The sequence below is a fragment of the Scomber scombrus genome, chromosome 17 (assembly GCF_963691925.1).
Source record: "Scomber scombrus chromosome 17, fScoSco1.1, whole genome shotgun sequence".
In the NCBI taxonomy this organism is placed as follows: Eukaryota; Metazoa; Chordata; class Actinopteri; order Scombriformes; family Scombridae; genus Scomber; species Scomber scombrus.
The window spans coordinates 19,933,832-19,953,678 of NC_084986.1; the positions used below are offsets into that span (position 1 = coordinate 19,933,832).

The window sequence follows — 19,847 nt, forward strand, 5'->3', positions numbered from 1 at the left end:
CTATGAAGTTGTCAGCATGGGGTTTGTAGGATATTGTAATGGGCATTGTTCACTGTTAACAGAGATTTGTACACCAACTGAGGAAAAATTAAATTGATAATGAAAAACAACTATTAGGCTATTAAGCTCATCCGTCATCATCAGTCTTATATTACACAATGGGAAAGCTGCATTTATCTTTTCATACAACATGCACAATTCTGCTTTCAGTGCCGACTTCTGTCAGCTTATGTAGTATTCTACACACACGCTTGCTCCTGGCAGCTTTTCAAGTTTCCCACTTTGAACCAGCTGGTATTGATGCCGTATTTATTACATCTAATCCCTTTGTGATAATGATGGAGAGTCACAGCAGGTACGGAGCTACGTGCAGCTTTTGTCAGTGGGGGGGAAGCCTTCTCCAAATCCATCTCGTGTCATCAGACTTTGTTTTTCCCGAAAGGTGCACGTCCCTTCAGTCTGAGCTTGTACGCCATCAAAGCCTCCTGTCAATTTTTATGACATAATATGTTAAAGTAGCAAGCTAATTAACCTCCATTTTCAAGCACATTGATTGGGATCCTTAACCTTTCGAAATGTACCAGGACTGCAGTCGCTCATTAGTTCATCCTGCTTTATTCACCACTTGGTATTTTGTGTTAAAGAGCAGCAGCAGCCTGTAAAGTGTAATTGGGTTTGTAAGAGGTGTTTTAATGAAGCCACCACACTGTTTCCCCTAAGATGTTTTTTTGGTAGACCATCCAAAACTACAAGGGGTATCATTAGGATTTCTTTTTCATTAATACATTTTTTTTTTTTGGTAGGGGGTCAGAGGGTTGATAGCACCCCAGCACCCCCGACTGAAATCACGATTTGGCTTCACACACAGAGACAGTGTTTAGTTTTATTAGCCTAACCAGCGCTCTGTGGTGGTGTAAAACATACTGTCGGTGGATGGGATACTGTGGGCAGAACAGGTGGAAATATCACTTTTCTACATGTTTATGTTTGTTGAACAGGTGTTGCGATAAACTGCTCTTATTGGCTTTTTTACGCACAAAGCTTTTATTGCACTTCTGTAAGGAGCAGCGAGTTGTCATCATCTTGAGTAAAATGTGTCAGTTCACCTGGTTTATTGTTTTCACCTCTCTGCTCTGTGTTGGCACTGCGCCTTGGGGTCTCACTGCGTTCCTCATATGAATAGAGAGGCAGACAAATGCCAGTCTACCATAGTTACCGCTCTATGCGTGGTAATGATGGAAACAGCTTCTGTGCACTACTGTATCCCTGCTCGTACAACTGTATTTTCTTTATAGGCTATATTAATAAAATATGTATTTTAGAAATATTGAAAGAGTCTGACTAAATAACATAACTACCAACTTTCAAATTAGATCAGTTAGTAAGTCAGTAGGTTTACTAGTAAGCCTACATTAAGTTAGAATTGTAGACTACATAATGTGAGCTGATGCACCCAGTCTTACGCCCATGCTCTGCTGCAAGAAAGCTCCTGTTTATGCCTGGATAACAGTTATATATCTCAGGAAACTCACAAATGGCAAGAAACACTCTCTTGTCTATTGATTTGCACGGCGCATCACGTAGAAAAAAGTTAAACCCAATTGAACTCTGGCGATGGGCGTGAACTTCACGACCGCGACACATTAAAAAAATTGCACCCACTCGTCACTCCGCCTGTCAGATTGCCTACGCCTCCATACCTGGCCGCTTGTTTCTCATTGAAAATGAATTAGTTCGACAAATCATTCGCTCCACCATCTTAAATAAAAAACACAATAATAGCAGGAGAGCCCTGATGTTGTTGTGGACCGGGGCGTGATCGGGATACATGGCGAGGACAGTGTCGTTATAGACCCAGGCAGTGAGGAGGTTGTTTGTATTGGTGTATTACTCTACACTGAGCTGGATTGAAACATAGATTAAGTTGTGCTCTTGTTTTTCTGCTACTACAAGTTACATTGTTTTTTGTTTTTTTTACTGTTGGCAGGGTGGCTCGCCCCTCTGAGGAAATGTTATGGGAAAAAAACTGCACCAGATTGCTAAACATGTACATTTGTCAATAGACTTCCTTTTTACAGTCAGGTCAGGTACACCATGATACAGCCTCTCCTCACAACAACATGTCTCAATGGACCTTATAAAGACAAGACCACTGCAGTCTTATTAATCAGCAATCAACATGAAAACAAGAAATTGAAATCTAATTAGTGCTGCTGAAACATTTGGACAGTAAATCAATTATTTGATCAACAGAAAATGTAATCATTTGACATTTTGTCATTTGTCATGCAATAAGTGTCTAGAAATTCCCTGACGATGGCGTTAGTTGCAAAGTCAGAAAATTACCAAAATTAACTCACAGCATGAATGATTTTGACAATTTTTTTTGGCAATCCATTTAACACCTAACAGTTGTTCGAGGCATTTGGTTAAAAATGTGGACAGAAGAGGGTCGACCAGCAGATCAGCATTGCGATCTCTAGAGCTGTGCCTAAAAATGTCAAACATTTTTGGCTTCTGGCTTTTTACAATATGAGGGTGTGTGTGTATTTTCTAGGTTTTATTCTACTGAAAACAGACCATTTCTGGATTTCAGAATGTTTTGGACAAATGAAGCAATTTGCTCTCTGCGAAACTGTGACTGTTTCCACTATGTTATGATATTTGGACTAAACAATTAAGTAGCTATTTGAAAAAAATAAATGGATTCAAATTTATTGTGATCCAGTTGCAGTGATAAATCAGCAAATTTTTGTGGCACCTGGTTAAAAAATAAAGTTGTTTTTTTTTAATGGTTGCTGTTAAAAACTTCATTGATTTGATCATTTTTTTTTTACAGTTATGTAGTATTGTCTAGAAAGATGGTGAGAGTAACGCATGTGTGAAACCCAGTAATTGACAGTGTTGACAAAGGATTTGGGTGATAATGCTCTATAGTGAATGCTTCCTGCTGTTACGGTTGGAAGCTTTATGCTGTAAGTTAACGAAACAATGGTGCTCGTGTTTCTGGGCGTGGCTCGTCTTTTCAGCTCATCTTTGGGAACCAACAGAAGGGAAGATGAAAGATTTTGTCTGTTTAGTGTCCCTCATTCGAAATTGCCTATAGTATCTGCCAACACAGCGATCATCCTTCAACGTTGATCAAACAATAAATATTTGGTATGAATGCTTCGCTCACACTTTTGCCTTTTTGTATATTATAATTTATCACCAAGCCTGTACATTTGGCCATTGGAAACAAGAAATGATTGGTTGACATAGTGGCTTCATTTTAAACCAACAATAATATTAATATAATTATTATTATAGCTTATTTAGAAGTTTTCCCCTTATTTACATAATTATTACATTTCTTGACGTACGGACAAATTCACAAACTGACCTCATACAAATGACTCATTTGCGGTAGTTTGAATTCACCCCAATCAGACCAAAACATCCTATTTCACACCACGTTCCAGGCAAGTCTTTCTCATTTAAATAGCTCACGCGGAGACGGATAATTGCTTGAAGTTGTAATTGGGTTTTTTTTGTCCATATGGGGTGTTTATATTATAACAAATCAGCTTAAGAGCTGGTAACAGGTTAATTTTACAGCCACCTCATCTAGAGAAGATTATACCTCCAAAGTAGCACATATGAGTTCACCCCTGAAGTGTGCACTCATGCTATTTAATGATATTCCCCTCCAGTGTAGCGTTTCTCAAGAGCGGAGACGGAGGAATACAAGTTTAAAAGGTAATGCGCAAGGGGTTTGATGCTCGCACTTCATGCCCTGGCGACCTTACACACCTGTGAGCATCATGTAGAGGAAGAGCGGCGTCAAATTAATACCAGCCAAACACTCATGTCGGCACCCGTGCTGGTAAACCGGCCTATTTTGACAGCTATTTTAACAGTCTAACAGTCTCTGCTCTCAAGTTTGTGTCCCAGTCACTCATGGATAAAAAAGTAATTTTCCAGCAGTATCCTGTCTTTGGAGTTTCTCAATTCTACTTAATATAATTTGACTTTTTACCAAAGCTGAAATTGGGAAATAGACAGGATGTGATGGCCCAAATGACAGTAAAACCCTCGCAGTGTAATGCATTCTAATCCAATAATAACACAACATACCACCCCAAGAATGACCACAGAGTGTCTCAGCAAGCAGTGAACATTCAAGTCTTAACAATAGAAGTTGTCAGTAATATTGTAGAGCTATTGCATTAGATTACATGGTCAGAGAGGGTTTTTTAAGGTTTCCCCCCCTGCAGAAGCTGAATTTGTGGATGATTTTTTTTTCTTTGTCATGTTAACTTCTAAGTCTTTATCTCCCAGTCGGGAATTAGTCGAGCTTCCCGCTCATGCAGACAAATCACCTAACAGCTGGTGATGTATGCTTTTTGAAGATAGAGTTAAGAAGTTTGTGTTAGTGCAATACAACCAAGCATTGTTGTAATAGAAAAGAGAAATAGTTAACAATTCAGTGCAAGACTCAATTTATTCACATCCTGGATACTTTGGTATTTCAGTCTTGAAGTTTAGTGTGTGTAAAGTCAAAGCTTTTATTCCCAAACATCTACCTGCTTCATGTTTGTGAGGTTAAAAAGTTCTCTCTTCAGTCATATCTCCAATAAAGCACAGCTAGATATAAGGAAGAGTGGTTGCTTTGGTTATATGTTGTAATTAGCAGGCTGTTTGGAAATCTTTCTTTTTCTCTCAGACATGATAAAAGCTCTCACGCCTTCTTCACCTTTTTATTTGAATTGAAGACACCAATCAGCAGATTAGAGATAGATTTACAGACTCTTTATTGTTTTTCAGATCTAAGTGACAACTAAATCTCAAGTGTTTTTGTTTTCCTCATTGCTCACAGCAATTCAGCTCTAAAGTATAATTACCATATTAAATCTTCACATTGAACTAATTAAAGGAAATCATAGGCAGCTTTGCTTGTCTGAAGGATTGCTATTTGAGCAGAGCAATGCCTATTCATCTATTAATTAAAGTGTCACAATGTTCATAATAGTTAACGATAAAAAGGTTGGGACTATGTATAACAGGGAATACACTGTAAAGCATTAACCAACCAGTTTTTTTTCACTTCTTTTCTTTTGACAAATTGTGCTTTGATTGTAATTATGAAAAAAAATCACATGTGAAAACAATAAAAGAAACAAACTGAAGACTTTAAGCAAGCTAATATCCTTCAAAACTTTTTTTTAATTATGAATATTCATGAAAAAATGTGACTTCTAGTTAATCAGACTAAAACAAAAAGGATAATTAAGGGTCCCTTGAATATAAATTACATTGTAATTTCTGTGTAATTTCTTTTGTTGTAAAAGGGAGAAAAAAAAGATAACAAAAGTCATTTTAATTAATTCTTACTATACTTCAATGAAACAGTTTAATAAAAACCTGTATAACAACATAAAATCAACAGATGGTGTGACATTTAACATCGTGACAAAAGCATGCACAGCCGACAGTGGTTAAGTAAACCTGCTAACTATTTAATCAATTGGTTTATGGCATATTGCAGTGACACATTACTGTGTTCATTCATGTTAAATACAGTATAAACAAACAAAAGAAAACATGTGTAAGCATTCAATTAGTTGCTGTCACTATAAATCAGAGTCCTATTCAAGCAGTATAAACAAGTCTAAAGAAAATCAGTTTCAGGGCATTTCTGTTAATCATACAGTGAAGAAAATTTAAAAGTAAATAAAGCTCCTTCTTCCACTTGTTATTTTGGGGTGTAACCTTTTAAATATTTACATCTATGAATACAATATTTAGCAAACAAAATCAAATGATTTCCTCGAAAATCCAAGATTTTATATTTCAAATACTTCAGATATAATAGATGTCACATTTAGAAGGTGCAGCTGGCTCTAATACAAAAGCATGAGTGGTTATTCCCATTCAATCTTGAATGCGGGAAGTGATTGGTTTGACAGATTCCAAATGTTAGGGGTCACCTGTTTGGCTTCAGGTAGGATTGGCTAATGTTTCATCCTCTCCTCCTCACAGGTACATGATGGTGATAAATGGAAAAAACGAAGTGTTCATGGTCGACAGAGACAACAGTATTTTCCACTTAGCCAACCTAGAGTTTCCTTTCCGGAAGGATCCACGGGTCCACTTAGCAAACACTCTGCTGGATGGGGTAAGTTATTGTTCCTCATAATACGACTTTTTCTTTTTAATGTTTTGTGCAGCGCCGTCGTCTCTCTGCAGTTCCTGAAAATCCTACAAGTTTGACCCCTTCTATCTCCATCTCCAACCTCCTAATATTCCCATCACACCCCTGCTGCAGACTGTCTCGCAGATAACTGACATCAGTAGCTGAGTATTAGGTGAAAAAAAGACAGAAAAAAGCAATATTTCAGTCTTGACAGAACAGCCTGACAGGAAAAAATGATCATCCATATCCTGGAGAAATGGCTACAGTTACAGTTTTCTGCCAGACTGCCAGTGTCCCCTGTCTCTTCCATGCCGTGTTGTGATGTAGAGCTCAGCGGTGAGTTCCTCGGGGCGACGCCGGGGAGCCGGTGACTTATCCTCCATCCTAAAGTCCTAAAATACCAGGCTTAAACTTTTATTGGCGTGTTTGTGCGGTTTAGGTCGCACAGGGTCCCAGCTCTCCCCCAGCAGCAGGTGCAACGCGCATGAGTCATTATCACACTCGATAACTGCAAACACGGGCAAGCAAATTGCTGCGTGTACATGTAGTCAGCTGAGATTGGATTAGAAATGTTTTGGGTTTTTTTCTCTCCTTTTAAAAAAAATCTGTGTTTGGTACTCCAGCGTTGGCGATAAAAGACAAGTTTCCTGTCATTCTTTTAGTTTTTCCTCCAGGTCTTGTTTTAGCCATTTTATGTAAAATAGGTATGTTTACTTCCTCTGGGCTTAACAGTTGCTGATTGATGCGGCGAATTAGTTTCCTCACTCAGGCTGGACATCTAATTGTGGCGTATTAGTGTTGCTTTGAAGGAGCGGCGCGGATGCGTGATAAGATTGCTACAAGGTTTGTTTTGACTCCTGTTTATTTATCTGTTGATGCTTCCAGCTCTCGGTGTTAGAGGAGGGCGGTGTTTGACTGCTTACAGTGAGCCCAGCTGCGTTGTCTGTTATGTTTCATCTATAGCCCAGAGGCACTGCTCTTTGTCTTTGATTTTTTTTTACACGTTTTTCGTTGTACAGTCTTAATGAGCTTTACATCATCTCGACTTCCAATATTGGACGACTGTGCCGCTTAGATTGAATTTCTGGCGGTTTCCTTCGGTCACGTTAACGTATTCATCCGTCGCTGTCTGCCCGCTAAATGGTTCAATGCACCACATGCATAATGATGGCAGCCTCCTGGAATGACATCATTTCTTCCCTCCAAACCCTCCTGCGGCGCTATGCGTGCCTACAATTCGCTCCCCTTTCTCCCTTCTGCCTGTCTGGTGTTTGCAAATGAATGTTGATGTGTGGCCCTTTGACCCCCGAGGTGTGAAGGGAAATCATGTCCATATTGTTAATTGTAACACACTATCAATAGACGTAAAGATGCAAGTAGTCAAGCAGCTGGAAAAGTGGTGTACACAACTACCTGTGAAGCCAAAAACGCTCAGCTTCTAAAGAAAATACACAGTGAATAAGTTTTTCCACAAGATGTTAGCGCCTCTTCATGTCAGTCTGAGGCAACTTTGGGATTTGTTTCATCTAGGATATTAAAGGAATAGTTAGCTTAGCTCACTGGCAGCTGGCAGTAGCTTCACATTCCCTGTGTGCACACATTGAGTGGTATCAAGTGACTTATTTAACTCTGTCAGAAGGCGAATAATCAGATTTCCCAAAAATGTCGAACTACACTTTTAAGTCAATAGAGAATTTGGGTCATGTTTTCTTGACTGACAGGCATCACTGGCTACATGGATCATTCTGGTGGGTTGACTGTGATAGTTTGATCTTTTCACCCTAGTTCCACCTTAGTCTCAGTTTGTAACACCAGGTTTTCTCTTCAAAAACTCTGAAAAACAGTGGAGAAAAAAAACAGTTCCAGGGCTCCATCATGCAGCATGCAGCACAGGTGGAACAGCATTAGAGAAAATACTGATCTGCCGTCCCATTGGGAAGCAAATACAATGATAATGGAGCATTCATCAGTTGGTTCAGGAAAGCAGGCAAGCAAAAAAAACGGATTTGGCCTGACTACTGTGTCCTTTGTACTCAATATAAAAAACAGTTTGATCTGGCTTTAAAAAAACCCACTCCTATCCTGTTTTTTCTGATTGTTAATCAAACCGTATGATGTATATTCTTGTCACACAGCCTTTCCAATACTACTCTAATTCATTTAGCACAAATAGATCTACAAAATTCAGCTTTGGAGCCTTTTAATTGAATTTTACCTGTTACCCCTTCACCTGTCAGTTACAGCGGTTAGCCGCTTGAATATTTCATGAGGGGAAAGGGAATAAACATGGCTCTCTAAATGTTGCGCTTCACTTCAAAAACACAACAGGTAAAGCATCAGACGTGAGACCCCCTCCCTCCCTTTCAGTTTCCTCACAGCTGCAGTGATGTTTTGTGGTGCTCATCATCTCTGCGGTCACTACGCCGGTGCAGTTGTGTAACAGTTCCTTTTGAAAACAAAGCATGTGTCTGCTGGGTGTCCTCCATCACTGCTGCACCTGACTCTCGACTTGAGTGCCTTGCATAATGGATGTGCGGTGCTATTTCTGCTTTCATGTCCTTCTTTTCCAGACCCCAGCACGCACACGCGCACACACACACATACACCCCCACACCCACTTCTCCAGCTCTTCCCTATGTATACCTCCCATTGCCACAGGCGTCTGCTTCTCTGAACATGCATTCCCTTGAGAACACTCAACCAGCCCCCCCCCTCTCAAATGTCCCACTGGTAGTTTCCATCCTGCATAACTACTTTCAAACTGACATGATGACTACCCAGATTTAGAACTTTTAATTCTATATATTTTCTACATCATTTATATTCAGGTCTTTTATCGCAGTGACTCTTTGCACCCATCAAATGTACACATCTGTCTCTGCCTCTCCCCCCCCCCCCCCCCCTCTTTTAACCCGACTCTTATGTCTTTATCTCTGCAGGAGATGATCATCGACAAGGTGAATGGTCAGCCGGTCCCCCGCTATTTGATATACGACATCATCAAATTCAATGTGAGTAGCTGGCCCTTTGAGAACATATTTGCCTTTTCTTTGACCTACAGCTACTGAAAATCTGCCTTATTAAAGATATCAGAAATAATAAACTAACACTGTGGTCTATGGGTAGCTCTTTAACTTCCTCTAAACAAGGATCTAGCTCAGCAGAGGAAATTGTTATTCATATAATTTGTTGTTGTAGTCTCCCAGTAGCTCGTATCATAGATAATCCAAGCAAAGTCTCTGGCTCTATGTCAGGAAACCACACTGACGTGAACGAGATTTTCTTATCCTCGGACCTGAAAAATCAAATACTCGGTCGGGTTCCAGAGCAGCAGCGTTCATCCCGGCTCTGCAGCATTTGCACAGAGACGACAGTGTTGCTCTGCTTGACCCTGCAGCCTGTCACGCACCGGGCTGTTACTAAAACCCGACCTTATGTAATAACGCTGGGGCCTGAACTGTGACTCACTCTGTACATTTACGAGCATAGTTTTTGTTTTTAACCACTAAAATTGCCTATTTATGACCCAGTTTTTGATAATCACTTAGAAGAGCAGTTTTGATTTGCAATGTCGTTAAATATTTAATGCAAACTTTTAACATTGCTGAGTCATTTTATTGCGTTGAAGACCGGTCCATTAATGTATGCGTATCATTTGGTCAGCAGTAACTGCTCTTCTGGGTAAAATTAGTTTTTTTTTTATCAGTGTAAGAGCATGTTTTCCCTGTTCCAGTATTTTGACTTGGCCATTTTTCGTGAGAAAAGCCCGAGGACAACATTACAAGGCTGTTAATTGCTAACACTCTGTCCCAACTGTAAATTAATTCATCCCTTCAACCGATCTGCATGACGCTAATGGCAACCAACAAGGCAGGCGGAGACAAATTAGCTTGCAGTTTGCGGAGTTAGTGAGCCTACGGTATTGTCCTTTATAAGATCTTGATGAATACCGCGGGATGAAGGAACCTGCGGAGGGTGGGGTGGGGGGGTGGGGGGGATACTTCGGCCATTGTGTTTGTATGTCGCCTCCTGTTCTCCATCGATCAGAGGATCACACAAGCAAGCGGCTCAATAAAGACACCAGTGGCGAGGGGAACGTCTCAGTAAGATGGTGCAGAGGTTAGCAGCTCCACACGACTCCTCCAAGCCGCCGGTAAAGCGCTATTGTATTGATCCTGGCCGGCAATTATTAGCCTCCTCCATTATTTGTGGTGGGCTTCTCCCTGGCACAGAGGCTCCATCCTGAGACTTGAGGATGAAAGTGCAGCGGGGGGGAGCACACACCACCTGCCAGGCCCGTGGCCTAACGTGACACATAAGTTGTTTAGAAAGTCGGTGGAAGCACAATGCTGGGACACCTTTCGATTAGGACAGAATGAGAAGTGTGTGTCCTCTCACCATGACGGGTCATTTTGATGTCTGTGTAGGGTCAGATGGATTTTGATGGAATTAAATGAGCTTATTCAATATGTCTGATAGAGATATTGGTTTTATTAGTAATCCTAAAGGGGGATATTACATTGTACAGCACCACTCCAACCATGAAACTGCTTCATCGTGACTATCACATAAATAAAGACTGACTCATTTTAAGCCAAAACAATTAGACATCCTACCCCAAGGGTGAACTCAGATCTAAGACCCATGTTACCATGGTAACAACCAGTGACACCTCCAGACCAATGGCACCCAACAGCAAAAAAATAGAGGGAAGCAAGACTCATAATTTGTGGTTTTCTAACACTGTTATGGAGCAAACAATGACAAAGGGAAAGAGTTGTTAGAGACCGCAGTAATCCACTGGAAATATACAACCATGAGGACATCATCAATTGTTTTTGTTTGCCCGAGGAGACTATTATAAGTAATGAGCTCTGCCACATTAAGAAGCCACAGAATCCCAGCTCTGCTCTAGGTTTGCACTGTGTTGAGATTTTATGGAACAGGAAATTCTCTAAATCTCCGGTTCCTCAACTGCGTTGCCTCTCAGCCCGGATCAGTTCATGACTCGAAAATATTTTAAGAAATCTAAACTTTGCTTTGCCTCGGAGCAAGGCATCATTGCTGGAGTCCTATTGGAGGACCGGTTACCCTCTGATGCCATGGTTCCCTACCCTCTTCCTGAACCCTAATGCAGCTCACGGTTCCATTTGTAACACAGTAGAGAGAGTTCAGAAGAGTTGTTTTCCCAGTCTTCATGGAGAAACTGCGGATGGCTCCTGACAGAGTCTGCAGCATCATCTGTGTGACTGTTGCACTGCATAACTTGGCACGGTGTCTGACAAAAACAGGCTATTTCCATTCCAAGCAATTGCAAATGTTCAATACATGCTTATCACTTTTCCCCCCCATTAATACTACCACTATAATCAAGATAGTTTACTTCATTAATCATGAGGCATCTTTGGCTTCTTGATCAAGAAGAAGATATCTGAGATAAATATTGGAACTAAACTATGGAGGATATACAAGATTCATAGGAGCAGAATGGAACTGGTGGATATGTTCGACAGATGTGTGTTGACAGACTTTTTTCTGCCTGAAATGACAACTGAAAGTCACATGAAACTGAGCCACTGTTGGATTTTTTAAATTCTTTTTTTGATTGTAAGACTCTTTGCTGAATGTTCACAGTAACGGCTGAATTCCGCCAGACGGCAAACATTTTCAGCTGGATTAAACAGAGCTCAGTGCCTGGTCGCAGGTTCTCAGTCAGCCATGTTTTTTAGATTAAAAAAAAGGACAACTTCATTTACCCAGAATTCATTGTACTGTATTTTTGCTTAAGGTAGTCAAAAATTCTACTGATTTGTGCAATGAATTTAGACGTCTATCTGAAGTCTTTGTGAAACTGGTCCATGGACTGAATATTCTATTTTTGCTCTTCCTGCAAAGTATAAACAGACTTTTTTTGTTTTTCTAGACAGTTGTTTCTGCTTGTCAGTCACTGTCATCTCCCACACTGTGGGGGAACTGACAAGATGTGACAAAGACACAACAACAATTACACACGTCTTTAATTTTTTAAGTTGCTGAAAGCTATTATCTTGAAATAAAACATGGGAGATTTGCGCTTGACATCCACCATCAATGTCCTGACACTTTAATTGACCTTGTTATCTATGAATTTGCCAAAAAAGAATCTTTCTTTTAGATTCAGAATGAGACACAATGATTGACTCAGCCATATGAAGCACTGATGGACAGGAGTGTTTATAACATTCGCTGCAGTGCTAACGGGGGCGAAACTTCATCTGTTGCTTTACCGACATCAGCTCCATTTACTTCTGCTTGAGAGATTTGTCTGCAGGTACAGGCTGTAGCTATGCAGGACTTTCCATCCTAATAATAGTCCCTGGGCTGCATCATTCCTCTCAGAACCACAGGAGCATCTTTCTGATGACGCGCTGTAACTCCTCTGCAGTCACATCTCCCCAACAGTCTGAAATGTTTGCTCCTGCAGTACATTAACAGTATGTTATAAGTATAGTGGCAATGATTTTCACTTAATGTAGATAAGTAGAGACAGATAAAAAAGTAGCACTGGTTCTGAGGTTTTATTGCTCTCTGGCTGGTAATAGCCATGAGTGGCTGACGGCGACTGTATGGTTAACCTCAGTTACTTTCATTTATTCATACATCAGAGTGCATCACTGCATCTCCGAATTTACCCTGCTGGGACTTTCATCTGCATTTTGCCTCTGATTACGATGTGAGTCTGCATCTTCATTTCCATGTTGAACATATGGTTGAGCATGTGGACATTGATTAAAGAATCAAGGTGGTTGTTATGGGGATAAATCTACTAAAATGTGGATGAGGAATCAGTAGCTCTCTGCATTCAACAACTAAATAGCCTGAAAATTCGACAAAGGACACAGCAGTTTTCTATAGAATGCTAATGTACCTTGTTGTCAATCAGGAACCTGTACCAGTGTCTGCACATGCCTTAATTTATCACAGCACACCCAAAAAAGCTTATCTCCTCTTCATGTTGTGTTATTGGATTAATTATCAGAGGAGCCTAAATGTATTCAGGATTTCAGAAGCAGAAATAGTCATGACATTTCTATGGTAGAAACATATTTATAGCCATAAATTATTTTGTGCTCCCTTTAAACCCTGCTGCATCACACTGAACTGACATCTCTTTGCCATGCCTTTTTTTAACGTTTTTGAACTCTATCTGAGAGGTGGGCTCAGTTGGGTGTTGATGTGAGTCATAAAGGAGCAGGAACAGTAGGCTTCGGGGGCTCTTATAATATAATGAGATAGACCTGTCTTCATAAATCGTGGCCTACGACCTGCCAGTTGATATTTGTGTGCTTAAATAACCTCTCATTTAAAGTCAGTCACCAGAGAACTTCTCATCTCATAATGGTAGACACCAGGGGAAGATAGTGGAGGAGGAAGAAGGGGAGGTTTGGTTAAAATCTGCTAGCATTGGATATAAAATGGAGCAGAAATCTTCGTTTGTTGTCTTTGGAACAGCTGAAAATGTAAGTAATGTCAATATTGTCTGGCTTTAAAAAAGAAAGCTGCTGTCTTGGACTTCTTAAATTGAATTTCCAATTTCCAATCCCAAAGATAATATAACGTGAATACTAGCAATAAAAAACCTTCAGTCTTCATGGAATAAATCATCTTTTTTTTTAAAAACTGCTTTGATTTTGCCTCAAAATAAAATGATAATGCTTGTGTGTTAAGGCTCTGTGATTCTAACACATAAACAGGATATATGGTTATAAACAGTTTTAGGCCAAAACAGCCTGAAAGCCTTTATGTTTTTGTTGAGAATATCCCGAGGGAAGCTGCACATTATGCGACTGGTTTGAGTGCTGATTTTGTCACCAGAGTATAATGCCGTTTATCCCAAATGATCCCAGTCACATAGCTTTTAACAGTATTCCCAGCACTGCCTTTTGAAAGAACTGTTTGTTGTTTTTTTTTTACCATATTCTTGAGTTCATAATTTAGTGTCAGCAGCCTCACACCGAAGAAGGCTTTTATTTCTGGTCCTGCAACTCTATGCTGTTTAACATTTAATGCATCTTTATATATAGATTCTTTATGCGCTCTTATGCACTGCAATTCACTTTACCCATAAAGGTGGTTATGCAATACTGTACTGTCCCATGTTGAACGCAATATAGGATTTTATGGATATCATGTTTTACTTGGTTTAATTAAGATTATAAACTAAGCATACCTGTATGTTGAGTATATAAAGTATCATGTCCTTACTGTTATCGACTCCAGCTAGCTCTAAATCCATAACAGACTAATATTGGATTCGTGATTGAGGTGGATGTTTTTGTTTCAGGGCTGCACTATTATTCAAACCGATCTTTATTCCCAGTAATGTTTGATTAACAAGATTCTTATCTGCTGTGTTTTCCTGTCGAACAGGCATGGACAGCACATGCCTTGAATCATCCACACTTACATCTTGTTCTGTCCATATGACACAGCTGACAGATGGTGCCGAATGTGTGGGACATGATACCAGCTGTTGCTCCAGGAGAATGTTGTGCGTCACCTCCGAAATGAAAAAAAAAAACCCAAAGTAGTCTCCAAATGAGTTTCTCAAACTTTATTTTTAAGTTGCCAATTTATATCCCTTTAGACGGCTGCATGAAGTGAACCAGAGAGACTCCACGACAAAGTCACAGAAGCACAGTCATGGCGTGCTGTTTGATTATTAAGTGTTTATGGCTAATGTGTTGGCAAACAGTTGGCTGTAGACGCAGGGCAACATTATGGTGTAGTGTAGGGGATTGAAACAGCTACTTTATAGTTCAAAATGTTGTGTGCCAGACAGAAGAAGAATAAAAAAACATCCCAACCCTGTTGTTTTTTAGGAAATAAAAATGTATATATACACATGAGTAATCGCTGTTTGCCTATTATTCTGGCTACAGAAGTATACCACATTGGTGGGGAAAACAGTAACCAAAACATTATCAATTAAATGCTACTGAAACCAGCTCACATTCAAAACAAAGAACTCTTATCCAAGGGTTATAAAGGTAACTCAAAGTCTGTCTTTCAAACTCCCAAATCAAACCCTTTTCAGTTTACCCTATTACTTACATTAATCAAAACTATGTATATGTATATATCCGTATAAGAAAAAACAATCACATAATTTACTTTCTGTTCTAGAGATTGTTTTGAGTGGTGTGTGTTAATGAATGTGAATAGGTCAAGTTCCGTTCACTTGAGTAGGTCTAGTTAGGTTGAGGCTGGGAGAGAGTGGGAGAAGCATGGAGAGTTACAGGAAGGAAGAATTAGCACTTATCTTCTCTTTTTTTGAGATCCAACAGCCGCAGGGAACAGCTTCTGAACATATCCTATCCTATCCTGGGAAGACAGGCAAACTTTCCTCCTAAACGCGCTCTGGGGATCAGCCCACTTCCTCAGCCTAGGAGTGTTCACAGAGAGCCAGCAAAATCCAGCCAGTTCACTTTTACTGCTGCCAGTCTTTTTTTTTTTTAACTTATATGTAGTTCACTATTTTTCTATGAGAGGTGAGGTAGGTTATCCAGAAAACTGGATTAAGTGCAGTTATTTCCTCCTCTTCACTCACACTCATCTGTTCTCCTCCATACTTTGCTTTTGTCAGTTTTTCACATTCCCTGGCTCACAGGTGAGTCTCATTTATCTCTTTTGTCTATGTCGTAAAGGGCTATCCTGCCATATTTTCTTCATCCTATTTCTGCCACAATAGGATTAAAACAGTTGATGTGTGTCAGACCAACATTCTCACCTGCTGATACTGGTGTCTCTTTCTATGCTAGATGAAGGAATCTGTTCAGCACTGATGATCAGATGTGATCAGATGATAGCAGACAGACACACCGTGGTTTCTTGTAGCTCACTACACTACTAAATGCAACACAGAAGAAGCTTTGGTGATCCGTTTACTGAAGGTTTCCTAAATTCATTTGTTTTACCTATCACCCTCAAAATACATGATTACTTTACTGTCACCTGGTATCCTTCACCTGATATGTTGGCTGACTGTGACTAACATGCAGTCTGGTGCAGTTTAACTGGAAATCTACTGTAGATTAATGTACCCTGTTCCCTGTGGACTCTCATGTTACAGGCTAGATGCTAACACCAGCAATCTCCACCAATAAGACACACATGAGATTGCACACATCGATTGTAATAATGTTAGCCACAAACAGAAAATGTTCCACATGACGTTAGTGTTTCAGGTTGACTTTGTCTCGGGGGAAACACTGCTGGCTAGCATGCTGCTGCCGTGAGTGGTGTATCAGTTGCGAACCCACCCTAGGGTCAAGCAGACACATGGACCTGCCGCTCTTTATACATTCATGACGCAGAGAATCGAGATGGAGACAGTGATGTAACCTGCTCGCTGTTATTGGCTGGGGACCACTCACCTACTGCCCAAAAGTTGACTCCCAGAGGCGTCCTGAACACTGCAAAATAATAAGAAAATACAGGCAGAGTGCAGGGTCTTTGCAGAAGAATATACCAGCACACACTTCTAGTGGGTCATAAGTGATGATTGAGTAGGATTACCATTGTAGGAGTCTATACATTGTTTTCTTTAGTTTGTTTTTCGGTTAGGTTTGCTTTTATTAAAAGAAAATCCTGCATAATGTACCTTTTTTTTTTTTTTTTTTTTTTTAAGGGATTTAATGAATGTTGTTATGTTCAAATGGGTCAAGATGCAGAACAGTCTTACGGGCCATGGTTTCACCCCAACTGAGTGTTGAATTAATTCTGTAGCAAGGACCATAGTTTCCAATTGGTAATGTTTATATTTTGTTTGTTTTGAAGGTTCATGACCAGTGTGAAATCTCTTCCTCTACAATCTTACAATTTTAATGACATTCTTTTTCTCATTAAGGCTACATTATCAAATTTAGTTTGCATTTTAAACATACACACAACAATGTGTAATTATGTCACTGTAATCGTGGTGTAATTAAAAATTAAGTAAAATCTTCAGAGGAAACAAAGCTTTGATCCTTCACACCAACTTCGAAACAGTAATGTTTTTTTCCCTCACAGATAATAGTATCACTACACACAGCAGACACAATTGTATTTTCTGTGGTTATACACACACACACACACACACACACACACACACACACACACACACACACACACACACACACACACACACACACACACACACACACACACACACACACACACACACACACACACACACACACACACACACACACACACACACACACACACACACAGAGCAACTGGTTAAGAATGATTTATGTTGTCCATCAGGGTTTGCATTGTGCTGTACTTGCTCACATAACACCACACACTCAAGTGGATACTCTGATCATCTTTTCTGTTTTTCTGAATAACAGAATGACTCATGAGACAATACAATCAAGTAAATGCATCTAATCTTAACTAATTAGTGGTCATCCACCTCCTCCAAAAATCTTTTTCCTCCTCCCATCTCCAATAATTCCAATAGAAAGCTCTTGAGAAAAGACGTGGCCTTTACCCAACAAGAACTGAGCAGAATACAAATGTCCCCAAGTCCCCAAGCAACCTTCCTGCACAGTGCCTATGATATAGATCAGGGAGTATTGATCCATAGCACACAAGTGTAGGACCAATATAGGGGTAAATGCGTCACCATACGTTTTCAATTATGATTTAATAAATACAAAATTGTCCTTTAAAAAAGCTAAATGTTAGAACGTGTATGAGAAACCAAAGATAAAATGCTCTTCACTTAGCCTCACAATGCTGGAAACACAACATTGAAGAAACATACAGTGAAGCATGTAGACAGAATCTAAAACATTACAATGGAACAATATCACACAAGGAAACATTTGCTAAAGAAAACATAACATTCTCCTGACGAATCCAATATTTTTTGCCTTTTCATTATAAATGATTTTTTCTCTAGTAAGGACACCAAGTAACTGTAATTAATTGTCTAACAAGATATAGTTAAGAGTGTCTAATTGCCATGATACCTCTACAAATACACTCAGCTCAAGTGAACTTTTCTTCAAGGTTTTTATTAGCACCTTTTGAGGATTAGACCAGGGTCATTCAAGTTAAGCTTTTTCTCTTTGAAACACTACTGATAAGAGTAAACAATGTTGTTTAACTGCACAGACAATTATCTATTACACCAAAGTATTTAGTACCTTAGGACACCATTGGACAGCAGGACTTGTTGTGTAGTTTTGTAAAGAGGCTAATTATGACTATTTTCACTTATCAAGAAAGTAACGGTTAAAGTATCTGGTATGTGTCATAGGTCTGACAAAGTATCTGGTGATATATAGAAGACATTTTTAAATGTTGTTCTGATTATCATGGCCATATTACGAGTGAAAATGTTTTCCCTCTCATACTTTTTTTCTGTCTCTTGGCAGCTTGGTTGCTAAGTTTAACCTCCTTTTTTTCCCCCAGCTGATAAATTGTGAGAAATATGAAATGTCAAACTGTCGTCATGCGTTTAGTTGGTGTCCGTCTGGCAGGTTTTTAGAACTCGCTTCTCGTGTTGCTGCTTTTTTCAGTGATTTTCCTGTTTGTGATGATTAAAGTGGAAACTGTGAGTCTTTTTTTAATCACTTTTGTCAGTTGAGCATCTGAGATATGTGGTGGTGACTGTAAATTAATCCTCCTTTTCAGCACGCCTCTGTCTCCATTTAACGCTTTAAACTGGTCATACAGTCATGTTTGTTGTGACATGGATATTCTAATTTTAAACTAAAGCATCTTTATTTATAAACTGAAGGTAGGAACTTCAGGATTGCCATATTTCTTTTTCCTTTCACACTCACAGCAAGCTACCAGATGGGTTAGGTGGAGCCTTTGCTCTGTTTTAGTGCTCCTGTCTGTTTGAAAGAAAGTGATGGGCTCGGGTCACTGGTGCTTATCTGTTGACAACAAGTGCGAGTCTCTGGCCAATGATGGGAGTAATGTGTTGCCATAGTCACCAAGAAAAACGGATTCCACTGTACCACTGTTGATATTCACATGTGCACTGATGTCACTGTCTTGATATTCAGGGCTTACCCCATAACGACACACTGTTCACCTACTGTATGGTGTAACTATAAATACAGAGACTTAAGGGGCCTCCATCAAAACAGCTTGTTGGACTGTCACATAGCTTCAAAACCCTTCTTCTCACACACCTTTCCTAAATCAGATTAGAAGTGGCTGTGATTCTTCTGTAATTTACCGAAATCCACAATCTGACATTCACAGAGGGTGTAAAACTTTTTTGTCCATCGGCCAAATGGCTAGAGAATGTTCAAATTTTACCAGCCACTCAATAGATTACCATTGTGTTTTTGAGTGAAACAAATCAACCAGTCACTTGCATATTTTTACCAGCATTTGGCAGGCGTCTGGTGCTTATTTTGTGCCCTGCATTCACACCCACTTCACGCAGTCACTGGCCAGCTGTGCAGAGGTGAGAAATTATCCACGGTTTGAGTTTCTCTCTCTAGCTCTCTCTTTTTCTCCATTCTTGACCCCTATTATTTCTGTCGCTCCTAATGTGAACAACCCAGTGCTGCACCATGGATACCTTCCAGACAAGACAGTCTGAAAATATGCTCTGTTACCCTCGTATTTAAATGATAATGTGTCTCCTCTCTATTCAATGACAGCCGGCTTTTCA

At 39.8% G+C, this 19,847-nt stretch overlaps 1 protein-coding gene across 1 annotated transcript in view; it reads left to right on the plus strand.

Annotated features, from left to right (window-relative positions):
- Positions 1-19,847, plus strand: part of rngtt (RNA guanylyltransferase and 5'-phosphatase) — a gene marked incomplete in the record, with an annotated part of 92,971 nt that overhangs the window by 19,584 nt on the left and 53,540 nt on the right. The window contains 2 exon segments of the mRNA XM_062437291.1: positions 6,022-6,157; positions 9,115-9,186. Coding sequence (XP_062293275.1) covers positions 6,022-6,157; positions 9,115-9,186 — 208 coding nt within the window.